The sequence below is a fragment of the Hypomesus nipponensis genome, chromosome 28 (assembly GCF_054491055.1).
Source record: "Hypomesus nipponensis isolate SF chromosome 28, ASM5449105v1, whole genome shotgun sequence".
Classification (NCBI taxonomy): Eukaryota; Metazoa; Chordata; class Actinopteri; order Osmeriformes; family Osmeridae; genus Hypomesus; species Hypomesus nipponensis.
In genome coordinates, this window is record NC_140388.1 from 10,609,375 (window position 1) to 10,628,364 (window position 18,990).

Consider the following 18,990-nt stretch of genomic DNA (forward strand, 5'->3'; position numbering starts at 1 on the left):
ACTTGAGATTGGATTGGCTCGTTTGAAGGGTTAGGACTTTGTCCTCAGAAGTGATGGTCAGACTACGGCTCTGATAGTTCAGATTAGAGAGGCACCTTTCTAACGCCTCTACCTAAATGACTACACCAAGCACAAGCACATTCAATACAATCTTTTAATCATAACCTGGGAAACACTGCCCCAGATTCTCCAGATGTCCACCTAGTTTATCACAGTTATGAAGAGATAGCCACACAAACCTGTTTGCCTATGTGCGGTTTACGCTTCAAACCCCTAAACAACTGAACAGAAACATCCATATATTACACAGTAGAAGAAGAGGAATCCAATTTGTGGAACGCACACACAAACACCAATTTACTTCCACCATCATTTAATTATGTCAACATTTAATGGTACCCTGTAGGCCTTCCCGTCTCAGTGAACATGTGATTTCTTAATTGTCATTTACTCAATTAAAATCTGGTTATGGAGAAGATAAATATTTGGTTTGGTGCCCATATACAATATATTTTTCAAGTGACGGTAAATGTTAAAGGGATTATAGATGGTTGTTGAGAGAGAGAGAGAGAGAGAGAGAGGATGAGAGAGAGAGAGAGGATGAGAGAGAGAGAGAGAGAGAGAGAGAGAGAGAGAGAGAGAGAGAGAGAGAGAGGTGAGAGGGAGAGAGAGAGAGAGAGAGAGAGGATGAGAGAGAGAGGGCAGCACAGGTCTGAGAGACAGGAGGGGCAGATGGAGGGAGTGAACAAGGGCAACCAAGGATGCATTTTTAAAACAGCCTGACCACTTCTCCATAAGTACTCCACATACCAGCATGATGCAGGGCCAGCAAGGCAATCTGTTACCACACATTTAATATCCTGATAGTCTGCAGGTTTCAAGGAAAGCAGATTATTGTTATTTTCCATAAAGAGGTAGACTACCTCGAAAAGCACCAGATAAAATGATCACATCTGTCCGGTTGCTTTTGTGAATATGCCAAGATACATGCAGGGGTAGGCTTCTACGAACTGCATTGACTTGACTGTGTGAGCGATGTTTTACGGCAAACACAGTTTTCAGGGGTTATTATCAGTGCAGTTCAGGTGACCTGGTCATTTACAACCCTTGCACACGGTTTGGGCATCTGTCGTAGGGGAAACGTGTGTCTTTAATTCACAGCATGGTGAGAAGGGAATGGTTCCTCTGCAGATCTCTCTCCATACATCAGCCCTGCTCGTGTGCCAACATGGGGAGAGAGGGTTTCAGTGAAACCTCACTGCTGGTCTAATGCCTTGGATGCCCAGCTGTTAGCACCCACTGACATCCGCCAGTTATGAAGCAGACTAGCGGCAGATGGGGCCTGAATCCCAGCTTTACGGAGATAAACTATCCCCTCAGGAGGGGGAGAGAGGGGCGAGTAGATGGAGGAGTGAGGTGGGGGTGGGAGAGAGAGAGAAAGTGAGTGAGAGAGAGAGAAAGGGAGAGATATAGACAAGCATACAGACAAAAGCATTCAGATAAGATGATCAGAAAAGGCACATATATGTTGGCCACAGTGCACAGCACCAGTCAGCAGTGTACATAATTGAACACGAAAATTAAACGACGACCTACGGTGCAAGAGAAGAAGAACTTTGAAGGTTTTCCCAAATTTTCACTGAACAGCAAAATCCATTTTATCACATTTCCATGTGCTATGTTTGGGGAGTTACAGAATTTTTCGTAGTGGATGACTTGCATCAAAATAACACAGTATATGAAACAAGCAATGAGACTGTACTCCCTGTGTTGTAGTGGGCTATCGTACAGGAAGGGAGGCCACTAACAGTGATATCCAATGGCAAAGAATCCCCAAAGCTCATTGACCAATCAGAGGGCTTTGCCCTACTTTACAAACATCCACAGTGACAAAAACCAACAGATGAGTTCTGTCATTGATCAACTTTGTCCCCTGTGTGGGTTTTTTTTTGTCAACATCCTCGTCATTTCCCCATTTGGCAGGAGCTAATCTGAGTGAACGGCACAATCCTGGACTGCTCCTGGACGGAGAGAGATGACAAACATGGCTACCTCACCGGTTCTGCTGATTCTGCTGGTCCTGGTACCAGACTCCTCAACGCTGATTAGATCTTCATTGGAGGAGGTACAGTAAGAGTAGCGGAGGAGGTAGAGGGAGGGGGGGGGAACGCGTCTGTACTTAGTCTGCTTGGGACATCTGAAAAGTACGTTGACCTCCTAAACCATACACTGTACACGGTTTGGCCTGTTGGAATCTCCACCTACAGAGAGACTAACTGTGTTTCACAGGCTCTCAGCGTTGAAAGCTGGGTGAAATGGAAACCACCGCGTTTTTAAACCATCTGTCTTTCTTGACGTGGAATGGTACAGGCTTGTAGAATCTAGGCTGCAGGCCAATCTTATCCCAGTGTTGTGGAAGATCATTAAACACGACCCCTGTTCTTTCGTTTCCTTTGCAGCGGTTCCTGCGCTCGCTGGATCAGAAGGACACTGTGTTTTATTTTGGGTCGTCCTCCGCACATTCAGGTACAGAGGGACACAGGGGGGTGGAGGTCAGACTGCATCCTCCACACGAATAAATGACGCCACAGAAAATGTGCCGCTTGAAAAAGTGATAGGAAATGTCTCCCTCTAGTGCCAGACTTTCAGCTCCTCTCGCTTGCCTGCCCCTCTGTGGAGCTCCATCCAGGGCCCTGGCAGTGCTCCTTGGAAACCCAGGGGAGGGTCATCCTGCTGGGGATGAGAGGGGGAGAGCTGCCCCTCTCCTGTCCTCCCGGAGAGGAGAGCGTTCTCAGCGCCACTCTCGGTGTTGTGAGCAGAGAGCCTGCCATGTGCTGTCAGTACCCTCATGTCCTACATCCACCCTACTCCAAAGGATTTCTCTCCATCTGCTCTGGGAAAATGGTAACTCTCCAAGAGGACAAATGTTGTTGTTTTGTTTGTGGTTCAACACACAAACGCGTCTTCTCGCTGACGGATTCCTGTGATTTGACTGGCGTTTGTGTTTCCAGCGAGGCCTGGTTGCCTTCGGGACAGGAGGGCTCTACATTCAGCCTGTTCTCCAGAAACACATCCACCTGACTGGGGCTCCAGCACAGGACCCTGCCCAGACAGGATCCCCACACCTGGTGTTCCTGCTGCCTCTCCCTGCTTCAGCGGCTTTCAGGCATCCTCTAACCCCCATACGCGCTCACAGTCAGTGCCTTTACCCCACACTATTAGCAACAATAATGTGTTTGTTTCTCAGAACCTTTTATCCAAAATGACATACGGGGGGGGGGATTTGAACCTCCTGACCCTAGTCTGACCAGCGTTGATTCAGACCCACGGTCTGTTGATGTGATTGTGCCGTGTCCCGTGGTGCTAGGTGAGAGCAGGAGGGAGCGGCGGGCAGCCGTGGTGCCTGATGTGACCCACCTGGAGCTTCTGGTGGTGGTGGGCCCGGAGGTCCAGCAGATCCACAGACAGGACACAGAGAGATACATCCTCACCAACCTCAACATTGTGAGTATGGATGCGTGTGTGTGTGAGGGTGTGTGAGGGTGTGTGTGATGCTCATCTGAGGGTTATCCCGCGCTTCTCTGCAGGCATCAGAGCTTCTGAGAGACAAGACGCTGGGGGCTAATATGAGGGTCCATCTGGTCCGCATGATCATCCTCTCAGAGCCAGAGGTCAGTCGTTCTCCATCTGTCCCTCCTGTCTCTCAGACCTGTGCTGCCCTCTCTCTCTCTCTCTCTCTCTCTCTCTCTCTCTCTCTCTCTCTCTCTCTCTCTCTCTCTCTCTCTCTCTCTCTCTCTCTCTCTCTCTCTCTCTCTCTCACCTCTCAATCTCTCTCTCTGTCTCTCTCTGTCTCTCTCTGCTCTGTCCTCCTCTCACCTCCATATTTTTCCCCTCCAGCCAGAGATCCAAATGTCCGCCAACATCACCTCGTCCCTCAGGAGTGTGTGTGAGTGGGGCCGCAGAGTGAACCCCTCCAACGACACCGATCCCTTACACGCAGACCTCCTGCTCTACATCACAAGGTGATCGTATACCCTTGACCCCTGCCTCACGCAAACCTGTGGAGTGACACTCACGGAAAATCCTTGTGCTCTTTGATAAAGGTTCGACCTGGTGCTGCCCAATGGGAACAAGCAGGTGAGGGGCGTGGCCCAGCTGGGCGGAGCTTGTTCCAGCGACTGGAACTGTGTGATTACAGAGGACACTGGCTTCGACCTGGGCATCACCATCGCCCACGAGATAGGCCACAGGTACTGGAGCTGGCGGCCACACTAGTTGGCCTGCCATGGGAACCCCTCCTTCCTGCCTGCTCAGTACTGGGTGTTGCTCAGTGGGATGAGTATAGTTCAGTGGTGGAGCATTTGACTGCCAATCGAATTCTGGCAAGTTTAAATCTGCCAGTGTATGTCGCTCAGGAGGAAAGCTTCTGAACAAGAAGCCAGGTGAGCCTCCAGTGACCTTTCCTCCTCATCACCCTCTTCCTCAGCTTCGGCATCAACCACGACGGGATGCACAACACCTGTGGGAGGACTGGCTTCATGATGGCGTCCGATGGAGGCTACAACAGTGTGGACCTCACCTGGTCGGCCTGTAGCCGAGAGCAGCTCCACACATTCTTCAGGTAGTTCAGCCCTCTCTCCCCTCTCTCTCCCCTCTCTCTCCCTCTCTCTCCCCTCTCTCTCCCCTCTCTCCCCCCTCTCTCTCCCTCTCTCTCTCCTCTCTCTCTCCTCTCTCCCCCCTCTCTCCCCCTCTCTCTCCCTCTCTCTCCCCTTTCTCTCTCCTCTCTCTCTCCTCTCTCCCCCTCTCTCTCCCCTCTCTCCCCCCTCTCTCTCCCCTTTCTCTCTCCTCTCTCTCTCCTCTCTCCCCCCTCTCTCTCCCTCTCTCTCCCCTCTCTCCCCCCTCTTTCTCCCCTCTTTCTCCCCTCTCTCTCCCCTCTCTCCCCCTCTCTCCCCCCTCTCTCTCCCTCTCTCTCCCCTCTCTCCCCCTCTCTCTCCCTCTCTCTCCCTCTCTCTCCTCTCTCTCCTCTCTCCCTCTTCTCTCCCACACATCACATTCCCTGTGATCTCACAGTCCGCCCGTCGTCCTCGCGCTGTGACAGAGAGGCAGCGTGTGTGGGGGGGATGGTCATGCTGTGCTGTGTCCAGGCAGGGGAAAGCGGAGTGCGTGAAAGACCTGCCTGTGCTGGGAGGCTCCCTGCAGGACTGGAAGCCAGGCCTCTACTACGGGGTGGACGATCAGTGCCGCATCGCTTTTGGAAGCACCGCCAGGGCCTGTTCTTTCTCCAACCCGGACCTGGTGAGAAATATGTGTTTATGTAACCATGGCCGCCACATCCAAGCCCTTTCAGAGCACAAGGATACACTGCGCTTGCCCGGTGATCATTCTCTCTCCTCCTGTCAGCCGGTGTGTCGAGTTCTGTCTTGTCACGTGATCCCCGGAGACAAGAGCTCCTGTAAACGCCTACTTGTTCCCCTATTGGACGGCACGGAGTGTGCACCCAATCAGGTACGAGTGTGAGAGCCTTTGCGGACAAGGTCAGGAGCCGGTCCCTGTGTTCCAGAGGCAGGTGTGACACACAGGAAGCCGTGACTCACGCACTTCCTGTTTCCCCCCCAGTGGTGCCTGAAAGGAGTCTGCGTCTCCCCGGACGACCTGGGCTCCCCCGTGGTGGTCCACGGCTCCTGGTCCAGCTGGACGGAGCTCTCCTCCTGCTCTCGCACCTGCGGAGGAGGCGTCCAACATCGCACCCGGCTCTGCAACAACCCCAGGTACCTCCCATGAGTCGGCAGCGCCCCTGACGACAACGCCGCCGACTCACTGTTATGAATATATGGGGGTTGGGGTGGCTTCGCGGTTGGCAATTCGGGTTTTTAATCAGAAGGTTGCCCGTTCAATTCCCGGCCACGGGAAATGACGTTGTGTCCTTGGGCAAGGCACTTCACCCTACTTGCCTTGGAGGGAATGTCCCTATACTTACTGTAAGTCGCTCTGGATAAGAGCGTCTGCTATATGAATAGATGTAAATATCTGGTATTCTCTTCTGTGGGAAACTCTGTTCTGTGATTCTAGGCCTGCGTTCGGAGGGAGGGATTGCGAGGGCAGAGACACAGAAGCTGGACTTTGTCACCAGCAGGTACCGTTCCACCGCTTCATGCTTCAGTCATGTTTAATGAGGAAAAACATACACTAACCTCTAGGCATGACGAGGTCCTGTCACAACTGTACAGTACTGTGTACAGGGAACACCAACTGTGTGTGCATGAATAGCTCACGGGGTTGAACACGACTGCCCTCCCACCCATCATCTCCTCAGATACAGACAGTCTGGACGTTTACCTCCTGTTATGCTTTGTAAGCAGGCCTGTGAAAGGAGTCAGCTGGACTTCATGGCAGAGCAGTGTTCCCTGACAGACCTCCAGCCCCTTTCCCTGATCCCTGGCACTGCTAACCTCTACACATGGATCCCCGCCCTGGGCTTTGTCACAGGTAGGCTGCCCTGCCCTGGAGGAGTGGAGGGGTGGAGGAGTGGAGGGGAGGAGGAGTGGAGGGGTGGAGGGTCAGAGGGTGGAGGGGTGGAGGGGAGGAGGAGTGGAGGGTCGGAGGGTCGGAGGGTGGAGGGGTGGAGGGTCGGAGGAATGGAGGGTCGGAGGGGTGGAGGCGTGGAGGGGTGGAAGCGTGGAGGGGTGGAGGAGTGGAGGGGTGGAGGAGTTAGAGGGGTGGAGGAGTGGAGGGGTGGAGGGGTGGAGGAGTGGAGAGGGTTGGGAGGGGGGGATGTTCAGAGGTGGAGGGATTTAGAAGGTGGTGGGCGGTGTTCCTCCAGGTCTCTAACGCTCCTGTGTCCGTCCTCCACCAGGGGATGAGCAGTGCAAGTACATGTGCCAGTCCGAGGGAGAAGACTTCCTCGTGAGCCGTGGTTCTCAGTTTGTGGACGGGACTCGCTGTGAACCAGACAGCCCTGCTCCTCTGGGCTCCACGCCCGCCTGTCTGAGGGGGAAGTGCCAGGTACTGAAGGCCCACCAGACAGCCATGGACCAGGGGGATGATTATGATGCTGCTGGTGGTGATAATGATGATGATCGTGATGGGGGTGATAGAGATGATGTGAATCATGTTGATGGAAGTGACGATGATGACGATGATGCTACTTCTGATGATAATAACGATGACAGTGATGACGGGGACGGTCATGAGAATGATGACGACATTGATGATGACGCTATCTGCGAGTCATTACTCTCTCTTCTTCTCCTTAGCTGTTTGGCTGTGACGGAGTGTTGCATTCTGGGAAGGTGGAGGACATGTGCGGGGAGTGTGGGGGAAACGGCTCGTCCTGCCGCCTTGTATCTCAGTCATATACCGGCGGCCAGGCCAGAGGTAACTAACCTGCTAACCCTGACCCCACCCTGCTCCTTAAGAAGGACCCTCCATGTTTACTTACATTTACATTTAGTCATAGCAGACGCTCTTATCCAGAGCGACTTACAATAAGTACAGGGACATTCCCCCGAGGCAAGTAGGGTGAAGTGCCTTGCCCAAGGACACATTGTCATTTGACAAGTTGTCGAACTGGCAACCTTCAGATTACTAGCCCGACTCCCTAACCACTCAGCCACCTGACTCCCTATACTTTACCTGACTCCTGTACTTCACGTCTGAATCAAGGTTCTGAAATCCCATGATTCCTTGCTTCTCAGAGTACGCCACTTTCTTGACCCTGCCGATGAACGCCACCCAGGTCCACATCGTGAACGAGTCTCCGGTCTTCACTCACATGGGTGAGTGGTGTATACTCTGAGGTATAATGTTCTGAGGATGGCGAGGTTGAATACGTGAGATGCAAAGAAAACTGTAATGATCAAACAATGCTCGAAGTGTGCATTGTTTGACGTTTCCTAGCAGTCTAACCTCAACCCTATACGTGCATTGAAACTTGACTTCCTTCAAAAACAATCCTCGTCCTGTGTGTGAGGTATCGTAAAAAAAAAAAAACCCCAGTGAAACAGAGGATGACTGGTGGTGTGTGTGGTCCTCCACAGCGGTGAAGGTGGGTGGTCAGTACGTGGTCTCAGGGCGCGGCAGCATGTCCCTGAACATCACTCACCCCTCCACCCTGGAGGACCAGCGCCTGGAGTACCGCATCTATCTGACCTCTGACCTCCTGCCTTACATGGAGGAGCTGAAGGTGCCTGGACCAATAAGAGAGGAGACGCACGTGCAGGTGGGGGGGGGGGCGGGGCAAGGGGGGGGGGGGGGGGACAGTTGGAACACATCGCCAGACAGAAAAAGGAGAGGAATTCTTTCCGAAACACCCCAGCGTTTCCTCTTCATTCCTGCAGGTGTATCGGAAGTACGGCAAAGAATACGGAGGGCAGACCAGCCCCAACATCACCTACCAGTACTATGCTCCTGGTGCCCCACCTGACGCGGGCTCGGCTGAGGGGCCCAGGGGCTCCTGGTCCTCTGTCCCCACACCCTGCTCTGTCACCTGCAGCTCAGGTACGCAGCTCCGGGGTCACAGGTCACAGGATACGTTGAATCCATGCTTTCGGTATCCATCGAGCGCTTTGCAATGTTGTTCCCGTTTATGTGAACGCGCTTGTTTTTACCACTCCTGTAGGAGTGCAGAAACATGTGTATGTCTGTGTTGATGGAGACACCAAGGAGCACCTGGATGAACGGTTCTGTGAGACGGCTCCTCCTACACCGCCTCAACAGACAGTCTGTCACCTCTCAGCCTGCCCCTCCAGGTCCGCTCCCTCTCAACACCCAACACAAACATGTCACCTCCGACACAAACACGTCACCTCCAACACAAACACGTCACCTCCGACACAAACACGTCGCCTTCAACACTGAACACACACACATGTCACCTCCAGCCCTGAACACAGCTGTATCCTCTTCATGTGACTCCTTCACCTCTTGCGATGCTGCTTTGCAGATGGGAGGTGGGGGAGTTTGGACCCTGCAGCGCCACCTGTGGCGGAGGAGAGGCGGTGCGCCCCGTGAGGTGTGTCCAGAGGCAGGCGGGAGACGTCGTCCAGGTGCCCGCATCAGAATGTCCACCTGACTCTGCCCCAGCAGCTACAGACAGCTGCAACCTCCAGCCCTGCCCAGCCAGGTCCACCCCCTCAGCCTCCGTTCTCGACGCCTCTCCCACGAGATGTGCCGCGGTTCAAATCGCCGTCGACCCATGAAAACGAGCACGTGACAGTCTGTGCGTGTGTGTTTCTGAGGCAGGTGGCACGTGGCTGAGCCCGGGGAATGTTCGGCCGTGTGTGGGCCAGGCCAGGCCAGGCGTGTTGTGACCTGCGTGCGCTCACAAGGCGGTCAGGGTTCGGAGGTGGACCCCAGCCTGTGTCCGGAGGACCTCCGGCCGCCGGACTCTGAGCCATGCGTGGTGGACGTGTGCCCGGTCGGCTGGGAGTCCACGGGAGAGGTACCTGAGGAGCGCACGCAAACCACACACCCACAGACGCCTGAAAACAGATTGAACAGCGCCGCCTCTCTCTCTCTACCTCAGGCTCTCCTGGCGCTGAAGAAGACGCCGGGTTTGACGCCCCGCTCTGGGCCTCCGCGCCCAGTGTACGTTTGGAGCCCTGTGATCGGCCAGTGCTCCAAGACCTGTGGCAACGGTAAGAGGGATTGAAGATTCCGGAAGGACGACGCCCGCGGCTCCTGATCAACCACGCCTCTGTTAACACACCTCCTCCGCAGGAACCCTGCTGGTGTGGTTCTCCTGCGTGGACCACCAGACCAGACGAGGGGTGCCAGAGATGCACTGTGAGAGCTCCAACAAGCCGGCTCCACGCTCCCAGACCTGCAACCCCTCCCCCTGCCCCCCCACGTGAGTCCCTGCCCCCCCCCCCCCCCCCGCAGCGAAAACGACGGCTTCTCCCTGTAACTCTCACCCCCGGCAGGCGCTTACAGCCCATGTCCTTCTCCCTTCCCCCTCCAGGTGGCGCTATAAGGAGGGCGCGTGCAGCGTGACCTGCGGCGGAGGGGTCGCCAATAGGGTGCTGTACTGCTCTCGGCAGGTCGGGAAGGAGGGCGGGGAGGAGGGCGAGGAGGAGGGCGAGGAGGAGGTCGTGGAGGACGCGGAGTGCAGTGCCTCGCCCAAGCCGACGGCTGTGGTGTCCTGTCACACCGACAGCTGCCCAGCGCGGTGAGCGTCGCCCACACACTGCCCCGTCCCCCCCCCCGCCAGACCCCCCGGGAGAGAAACGTCCAGACTCATGAGGGATGTGTGCGAGTCCACAGGTGGAGGGTGCAGAAGACGGGCGCCTGCTCGGTGAGCTGCGGTCTGGGCGTGGCCCAGAGGGGCGTGGCCTGTGTCCAGTTCGCCCGGGGGAGGGACGGCCAGGTGGCGGAGGAGGCGTGCAGCGTTGCCGCCGTGAAGCCGGCCACCACCGTGCCCTGCCTGCTGCAGCTGTGCACCTTCAGCTGGGAAGCAAAGGCCTGGGGCCAGGTGATGACCACTCAGCGACGGGTCAAAACCCTAGGAAGCTAGAAAGGATCTATACGTAAAATGTTTGCTCATTTAGTAGATGCGCTTGTGCAAATCGAGTGCATGTACAAAGCACAGCAGGACAACAAGAAGCAGTGATAACAGTACTTTGGTTGGACAGGTCGGAGTCAAGGAATGGTCTGTATTTACCGGGCACAGCGCACAAATAACAGTTCAGCTATAAGGCACAACGCACAAATAACAATTCAGCTATCAGGCATCAGGCACCCCCTCCCGCTTCAGAGCCACAAGTGATAATATATCCACTACAGTGCAACAATAACACGTACACTAGGATATCACACTAACGTCTGTGTTTGTCTTCAGTGCTCTGTGTCCTGTGGCTATGGGGTCCAGTCCAGAGAGGTGTGGTGCATGGGCCCCTCCACCGGCCAGCCCCTCAACCCCATGCTCTGCATGCACAGGCCCAAGCCCATCACCATCCAGGGCTGCCGCTTGGAAGACTGCCGGGACTCCCAGCGCCCCACCCACCTCCCCCTCGCCACCAGCCCGCCACCGCTGACCATGAGCCCATCAGCTGCTCCGAAGAAAACGTCGGAGGTCACTGCTCCGGAGGGAAAGCCTTTCCTGCCCCTGCTGGACCCGACAGACACACCCCGGGACCCCGCCACCACCCCCCTCCCGCTTCACCCCTCAGAGACGACCCTTCCTCACACGCCCTCCTCCGCCCCGAGAACCAGTTAGGTGGCCGAGCCGTCTCCCTCCCTCCTCCGTGCTAGACCCAGGGCGGGCCCCCGGGGAAAGATCCCCCTGAAGTCGTGATGATCATGTCAATTCTGTGGCATTCTGCTGATCCCACACTGTGTCGTGCTGTCCAGGTGTGTGTGGTCGGTTGCTGCTGCAGGACTCGGGTACCGTGGACCTGAGACAGGAGACAGGCCGGTGCACCCTCTCCATAGGACGTCCGTTAGACGAGCTCATTCACATCAAAGTGGAATCCAGCGCCCTGAACTGCAAGAAAAGTGAGTAAAACACAATGGACACTCGGCTAGGATCGACTCGGGATGGTTTGTACCTTACTGCCCGTGTGTGTGTGTCTGTAGAGGAATACGTGACATTCTACGACAGGCTGGCGCTGAACAGGAAGTGCGGGCCGATGGAGGGTACCATGCTCACGACGCGCACCAACGTCCTACTGGTGAGGCAGAACCTCGTAACCCCTGGCAACGGCGTGTTGCTCACCTACAGCAGTCAGAAGAACAGCAAGAGGTCTCTGCACCAGGGTAAGACACCCCCCCCCCCACCCCCAGCCCGCCCCCCAACATAACTTGCAAATATGCAGATGTTTTTGGAATGCAGTGTCAAAACGTGTCGGTTTGTGGATAGCCAATCACATTTGGTTGCATCGCGGAAGTGATATCTGTGGAAAGTGATTTACATTTGTGGACCGGTACTTATTTGTGTTGATTGTGACACCAGCATTTACAATCCTCTTGGCGTGACTTTGAGCCCATACACCCTCTCCTCCTCGGTTCCAGCAACGTGTGACGTCCAGCTGTTTGGGCCCAGCGGGGTCATCGAGAACCCAACAATGACCTCCGTCTCCGACGGTCACACCTGCAGGGTACTCATCAACGCCCCTCCCTCGGTGAAGATCCGGATCCAAGCCCACAGCTTAGAGCCTGTGGTGAACGCCTCCTCCACCCAGGACACATACATCATGGTGAGACTGTAGGAGCTTGTCCCAGCAGGTGTAGCTCCGAGCTCTTGCTGTAGAGCATTTGACTGCAGTCCCAGGCTCAAATTCCCCTCTCTACGTTGTCTAGAACAAGTGTCTGCTAAATGAATACATTGTACATAACATCTACTAGTATCATGTGTGGATTCCTTCAACACAGTTAATACTGCAGTAACATGACATCAGTGGTGTACGAGCGATGAGTCTTTGTATAATAACAGTTTCTGTTGTGTGCCGTAACCTAGATACGGGACGTGGATGTTCTGAAGACCTACGTGTTTAAAGGACATCAGCTTTTCCTCTGGCTGTCATCAGGAAGCATGGCAGAAATGGAATTCCACGGAGCTTACCTATACACCACCGGGAGCTTCAAGGCTGAATACTCCTTTGTTCGGCCCTGACATCTCTCCTGTGTTCTACCATACACTATTTAAAAAGTACTCAACTTGAGAATTCATTTGAGAAACATTGTTTGTTTGGCTTTAATCAACGCAGTTTTTATAACATGTCAAGGGGATTATTCTATGTACAAAATGTTCTGCTGCCTTCATCCTTTCAGTTTTGAAGAAAAATGTTTATGAACGTTTATGTTCCTATTTTGTTTAAATGTTGTTGGACCTAAAGGCACATGTTGTTTGGTTTATCCCTCACAGACATAGCTTATTTGCTGAAAACAAATTCCTAAAAACACACAAAAAGGATCGATTCTGTAAGATATTATACAAGAACGAAACACTTTTCTTTATATCCAACTCTGAAAAAACTGGACAACACCATATAATCTTTAAACATTTGGACTGAATACATGTGTATATAAGGCCTCTCTCTGTGAACAGACAACGTGCTTCGAACCGTGAAAGTCGAGATATGGTGCGGAAGCCTTTATACACGACACGTTCCTGAGCACCGTGGACATTGCACAGACACGGCATCTGGAAGCTGTTCTTCCTCGCTCTGTCTCCTGCTCAGTGCTTCTCCTCTCCTCCTCTCTCCCCTCTCCTACCATGTACGGCGGTGTCTCATCACCACACGGTTCCAAGGTGCTCGTCGCACCGGCGCCCCCTAGAGGCCACCTGCTCCAGCAGGGCCCAGCGCAGCCTCACCGGCCGGCCAGGGCTGTCTGCTCCAGCAGGGCCTGCATGTCCAGCAGGGCCGTCTCTACGGCCCTGGAGAACTTGGCGGCGTTGGTCTCCTCGCAGCTGTTGAAGGCCGTGATGGCGATGTTGATGTGCTCGTCCATGGGGTTGTAACACACGCCGTATCCGTCGGGAACGTTGGGCCCGAAGCACATGACGCAGTCCGTCTTGGCGCCGACCTGGGGATTCAAGTAGGGTGAGGTCACGGTCTCAAGCTGAAGACTTGGGCATTTACCGATTTTTACATCTGCATGCCTCCTGGGAGAGGATCGGTTTGGTTCTGCATCTCAGTCCTGCTTACCTGGCTGGTGAAGAGATGGTAGTGCATGGAAACAGCATAGGAGGTGTCCATGAAGATGTCTGGCATGGAGGTCAGTTCTGTGATTCCCTGCATCTTGAGCCCCAGTAGGTGTCTGTCTATGGCCTGTCCATAAATCGCCTACACAAGAAGGTTTTCGTGTTTATTTGCCGTTTGAAACCAGTATCCTTGGTGACCAGTAGAATGTTTGCGCCTCTTGACTGTTTCCAATCAGTTTAACCTCAATTCTTTATTTTCTGCACAAATCATTTTAATCCTGTTCCTTGAATTAACATTCTTAAAAAAATTAAGAATATTGAGAAAAAAAAGATTACAAGGCAAGAGTTTGAAAGATTGACAAGAAAAAAATGAAAATTTCTTGAACTTCAAATTGACATTTGAATTTGAATGATATGATGGATATTTACCTTTCTCGTGTTATCTCTGTGGAGATGAATTGCCTTTGTTAACAGAGCAACCTTCTCTGTGTTCTGGTGGCGTACATAGAAGAAGCACGTTATTGTTCAGTCACGGCCACGTGAACGTCTACTAAAACTGTGAGTGTTGAGGAGGACTGACCGAAGTTCCTGCATCGTCCATGGCATGGACAAACTTGGAAGACTCTGTAGTGGTGGACCGTATGGTTTCAGTTCGGCCCAGTTTGAACATGCGCAGGGAAGAAGTCTCGTAGGTGGAGCAGCAGAGCTGATACATTCTGAAAAGAAAACAAATGAAAATAGTTGTTCTGTGTCCCGCGAGTTACCGTGGATGTGGAGCTAGATGTGCGGAGTCATCGTGTGCAGGGGTGAGAGGGGGATGAGACCGAACGCACCTGTAGTAAGCGAGCTGGAGGGCCATCTGCACAAACGCGTCCGGACTCAGCTTGTGCTGCTTGGGAACGTTTACCCCGAAGTGGGAAAACAAAAGCACTCTGACGTCCAGGTCGTGCACCATCCTGACGACACAAGAGTGGTGAGCCACACCTCAGGAACACACGGAGTAAGAACAGAACCTGTGCCGTGAATACAGGTCTGTCCACACCTCAGGAACTGAGGACACGGAAGTCTGTATATACAGACCAAACAGAGTCTGTGGTGGACCACGGAAGTCTGTATATACAGACCAAACAGTCTGTGGTGGACCACGGAGGTCTGTGCTTACATGTTCATGTTCTGTTTGGCATTCTCGATGTCCTTCTTGACCTCTGGAGTGATGTTGAAGCGCAGCTTCTGAGGCATGTGAAGAGGGACCATGGGGGAGCGGACCATCTCTGACCTCCTCCTGGACACACACACACACACACACCAACACACACACACACCAACCTGATGTGAGGGAAGGGAAGTACTTTCTGAAATATAGCACCGGCCTGGGATAACATGTCCACTGTCCACTCCAGGGAGGGTTCATCAGCCTTACATGTATCCCACCACATGGTCGATCAGGAACACGATTGGCGGACCCTCAGCGGGGGCGTGTTCATACGTCAGACCACATGACCCATCTTCACCAATGATAAACTGTGGAGGGAGAGGGGCAGACCTCAGCGTCAATTCCATCGTCGTTAAAAGTGACAAGATCCATACGGGACCTGAAAAACGATTCAGAACAGCCTCCAGAAGACGGTTTGTGGTCGGGGGGGGGGGGGGGGGGGGGGGGATTGTTTGGGATCACCTGCAGAGTCTTGTCAAACCAGCGGTTCCCGCTGTTCCAGCGACTGCCCCCGCCGTGCAGCATCTGGGCGGCCACGCGGCTCTGGTACATGTCGTCGGACACGCGGGGCATGGGAGCGTCCAGACACACGGTGAAGATGCTCTTCTGGATGGCTCGCACGGACTCCTTGTTCGTCTTGTCTGTGTGTGTGTGTGTGGGGGGGGGGGGGAACAGACGGATGTGAAGCGAATATTTCACGAAATAAAAACCTGAATAAAATACGTTATCGAGCAGTGGCTCCTCATTGGTGATTTATGGCTTTATGTTCTGTTTCTCGTGGATGGTTATAGAATTTGTTCTATGAGCCGGATTGCTAGCATGATAACGGACCCTTTTATTCTCTTCCCCCTAGTCTTAACTGTCCTATCCTGTCCTCCCCTGTCCTGGTCTGGTCTGGCCTGGCCTGGTCAAGCCTGCGTACCCTTGATGAGGTTGTTGTAGGCCTTGCCCCAGGTGTTGCGGTGCTGGGAGGTCAGGATGCCGATGGGCTCCTTGTTGGTCTGCAGGGAGGAGTTCCAGATCTTCTCCAGCTGCATGTAGATCTGGTCCACAGTCAGCGGAGTGCCATCACTGTTGTACACGTCCAGGATGAAGAACTGAGCAGAGAGAGAGAGACTGCTTGATAAACACAACGTGAAACGTGAACGTGATCCAGCCCGAGGCTCTGTCAGGGCCGCGGCGTAGCAACAGCGCCCTCTGGTGTACCTGGAAGTTGTGCACCACGGTGATGTGTGTTGGGGGAGTGGTCCCGAGGGCGTGGTTGACCACTGTGTCTCTCTTTGGTCCGGGTATGCGACAGGAAGACAGGACCTGGTAGTACTGGTCCATACACAGGGGCTCCCCGCCCAGATACTCTATGGGCAGGGTGTCGCTGTAAATAATACACTCTATTAACACTCGAGTCACTGCCTCTCTTCCTCAGGACATATTTATACAGTATCTACTGTATATACACATTTATTTGTTTGTTAAAAATACTGTCTTGTCTCATTACGCCATTTGAGAATTATGACTCGATTATGATCATTTAAAGTACGAACTTAAATTTGATCTGCAAGATCATGTTGTCACTCATTCTGTTTGTCACTTGTGTAGGAGTTGTGTAAATTGCAGTAGATCATGCAGGGTATGATCATGCATGTAACATGAGCTACAACCTCTCACTCATGGTCACCTGTCAATCATCTGCTTGAAATCCAAAACCCCAGCAATCAATTTAGCAGCAAACCTGAAGGGAAGATATTAATAGATCACCAATGATTCCTTTGACAATCCTCATCAATAGCCCTTGAAATGGAACTACCCAGTCGATGACTAAGCAACTTGAATTGTACCGGCTGGAATAACAGAAAAGTGTTAGTGTGTCACCAACAAACCAGACATTCTACTTTATGATCAGACAGGGGTAGGCCCTATGGTGTTATGGAGGTGGGTGTCTTGTCTGTGTGGTGTCGGGTACAATGCTGCCTACTCTGTCGGTCACTGCTTTAAAAAAAGCTGAGCCATGAAGCGGGCAGCCAGCTCAAAATAGTCAGCGTGGAGAGAGAGGTGTGTGTAAAGGTCAGAGTGAAACCCAAGCTCACAGTCATGCTAGCCACAGAGGGACCAGCATGCTGGCGTACTTAAGGGCATAACAAACTCAGTAGGTCACTACTGAGTGAAAAACACAACAATTGCGAGTGTGGATGTTTTTTTGGCGTCGTGTAACTTTGTGACTGACGTGGATGTCTGAAAACCGCAGGGTTTTGTCAGCGCAGGGTTTTATAGGACAGACTGAGGAGTTCTATCCAACCCTGACCCTTAACCCTAAGGTGAGACCCACCCTGACCCCTGACCCCTGACCTGAGGTGTGTTCGGCCCCTGGCTGCCTACCTCATCTGTCCTTGGCGGTCCTGGAAGTGCATGCGAGGGAGGATGACCCCTGGACTGGTGTAGACTGGTACAGGCATACGGCAGTCCAGGTAGGTCGACTGCATCCACCATTCAGAGAGCTGAACAAACGCACAGAGATCAAAATCGCCAGCAAAATGTCATTACTCTCAAAATCCATAAACTATTTATGTACCAAAACATGTCAATATTTCTGTTATGATACCTTAAAAAAAACATGTATTTCTTTAGAAAACTTCTATCTGCTAGTGGGAACCTATAGGGCAGACCGCATGTAAACAGCTGTGCATCCATATCCCCATCTGTACATCTCCTGGATTCCTACAAGGTGTATATTGTGCTTCCAGCGCTTTCCACGGTTCTAGATGGGGGTCATTCCAGCTTTGTAACAACCGCTGTCCATCTCACGAGAGCCCAGGCCCACTGCATACCCAGTGATCCACAACAGAAGCGCTCACGTCAGCTACGTACCCAGTTATCCACCTTCCGAGCCCTGCGCTCCAGGCTCCTCTGCAGCCTTTCCCCCACACCTCCAGGGCTGACAAACTCTGTGACGAGCTGCCGGGTGTGTTCCAGCTCCTCCTCGCTGACGATGGGCTGCAGCATGGCCAGATAGCCCTCGCAGGTCTGCTTCAGCGGGGGAACGGGGAGCTTGGGGAGCCCCTCCTGGTGCACCATCGATCTCTTGGTGACCTTCGTCACCGACGCGCTCTTCACCAGATGAGTCGGGTTCACGACACCCGGCCTCAGCTGGAAAGAAACACATGCAGTCGTTTTCCGCTGTGGTAACGTAAAGGTTTCAAGTACCTAGCAGAGTATATGTAAGATGATGATCCATCTGGAATATACAACCATGAGCGATGCTGATAGTTAAGCATAGATCTTATTTACAGCTAACCTACCAGGCTCAGCTGTCAACACATCATTAGGACGTTGCCACAGAAATCCTAACACTGTCAATCATTATTTCATGTAAATTATATATAAATAGTCTAGATTATAATTGTGTGAATGTTTCTTGATGTGGAATATGACCAAGATTCATCGCTGTTTGGGTCCGTGTGTAGGAAGTGACGTTCAATGTGAGCATTTTGGAACCAAAACAGCCACTGTTTAGCAGGCCTGCAGTGCGCGGTTTGAACATTTGTTCCTGCGGGTTTTGGGGTGCTCCTGCGCCACTGACAGGTCGTTGGGTTAGTGACGCACAGCAGCACGCACCATTGGATTGAATACAAACAAACTAACACCGATTCGGATTTTACAAACATTACGCAACTGTTGTCCTATTTGCCCCACCCGTGCGATCATCTGCGCTGATAGTCAGCGTTCTTCTTTGAATTAGCCTATGTGAGGCAGGAAAAACCGGACCTCTAAAAAATCTGTTCGACTTACCACATTTCTCACGAGAAGATACAGCATCTTTTTGTTAAATATTCACGAGGGTTCGATTGTAGAAAGAATATAGTAAACAACCCCCACGAGCTGTCATTTCATGCTTCAAGGGCGATCACAGGAGTCTTAACATTCGTCTTGTTTTAGGACGCGCGCGCGTCTCCGCCCCCCTCCGGTTACGTTTAGTAGGATTTTGTTCCACCACACGATGGAGCTCAAACGATGGAATATCCAAGTAGTTCAATATTTTACGATTGATGAAACCATATGATTATATCCAAGATAAACAAATACGTCATATAGGCCTACATTATAAATGTGTCTAGTGCACCCGCTGGTCCAGGTAACACTTGTT

At 52.7% G+C, this 18,990-nt stretch overlaps 2 protein-coding genes across 5 annotated transcripts; one reads left to right on the forward strand and one right to left on the reverse strand.

The window, feature by feature from the left end:
* The first annotated feature begins 1,990 nt into the window (after positions 1-1,990).
* adamts13 (ADAM metallopeptidase with thrombospondin type 1 motif, 13) lies at positions 1,991-12,829 on the forward strand. Of its 4 annotated transcripts, none has more exons than XM_084694377.1 (31): positions 1,991-2,125; positions 2,460-2,526; positions 2,636-2,904; positions 3,012-3,195; positions 3,368-3,504; positions 3,588-3,671; positions 3,898-4,022; positions 4,104-4,250; positions 4,487-4,621; positions 5,145-5,295; positions 5,401-5,505; positions 5,617-5,768; positions 6,070-6,133; positions 6,357-6,486; positions 6,854-7,002; positions 7,254-7,374; positions 7,695-7,775; positions 8,037-8,218; positions 8,337-8,496; positions 8,618-8,747; positions 8,942-9,121; positions 9,241-9,439; positions 9,524-9,635; positions 9,718-9,847; positions 9,959-10,165; positions 10,261-10,468; positions 10,835-11,207; positions 11,347-11,490; positions 11,572-11,751; positions 12,007-12,191; positions 12,452-12,829. In XM_084694377.1, the coding sequence occupies exons 1-31, from the start codon at positions 2,036-2,038 to the stop codon at positions 12,605-12,607; spliced, it is 4,737 nt and encodes a 1,578-aa protein (XP_084550503.1). In that variant the 5' UTR covers positions 1,991-2,035; the 3' UTR covers positions 12,608-12,829. The 4 variants fall into 4 exon arrangements, with proteins under 4 accessions (XP_084550503.1, XP_084550504.1, XP_084550506.1 ...); XM_084694378.1 differs by having other exon boundaries at positions 6,360-6,486; XM_084694379.1 differs by lacking the exon at positions 1,991-2,125 and adding an exon at positions 2,347-2,364.
* Positions 12,664-18,806, reverse strand: LOC146219988 (carnitine O-acetyltransferase). The gene is made up of 14 exons (XM_084694381.1): positions 18,636-18,806; positions 17,715-17,993; positions 17,226-17,344; positions 16,528-16,581; positions 16,059-16,224; positions 15,775-15,949; positions 15,315-15,493; positions 15,060-15,160; positions 14,802-14,921; positions 14,473-14,595; positions 14,220-14,355; positions 14,069-14,131; positions 13,644-13,781; positions 12,664-13,521 (listed from the first exon to the last, which is right to left on the reverse strand). Exons 1-14 carry the CDS (start codon positions 18,660-18,662, stop codon positions 13,306-13,308), a joined length of 1,896 nt encoding a protein of 631 aa, XP_084550507.1. The 5' UTR covers positions 18,663-18,806; the 3' UTR covers positions 12,664-13,305.
* Between the last annotated feature and the right edge of the window lie 184 nt (positions 18,807-18,990).

Excerpts from the sequence above, each read along its gene's own strand:
- adamts13 (XM_084694377.1), top strand. The coding sequence starts at position 2,036 with ATGACAAACATGGCTACCTCACCGGTTCTGCTGATTCTGCTGGTCCTG. Across the intron at positions 6,487-6,853 it reads CGCCCTGGGCTTTGTCACAG|GGGATGAGCAGTGCAAGTAC; the intron begins GTAGGCTGCCCT and ends GTCCTCCACCAG. Across the intron at positions 11,208-11,346 it reads CTCCTCCGCCCCGAGAACCA|GTGTGTGTGGTCGGTTGCTG; the intron begins GTTAGGTGGCCG and ends CGTGCTGTCCAG.
- LOC146219988 (XM_084694381.1), bottom strand. The coding sequence starts at position 18,662 with ATGCTGTATCTTCTCGTGAGAAATGTG. Across the intron at positions 15,950-16,058 it reads CCGTGGTGCACAACTTCCAG|TTCTTCATCCTGGACGTGTA; the intron begins GTACACCAGAGG and ends CTCTCTGCTCAG. Across the intron at positions 13,522-13,643 it reads ACCATCTCTTCACCAGCCAG|GTCGGCGCCAAGACGGACTG; the intron begins GTAAGCAGGACT and ends TTGAATCCCCAG.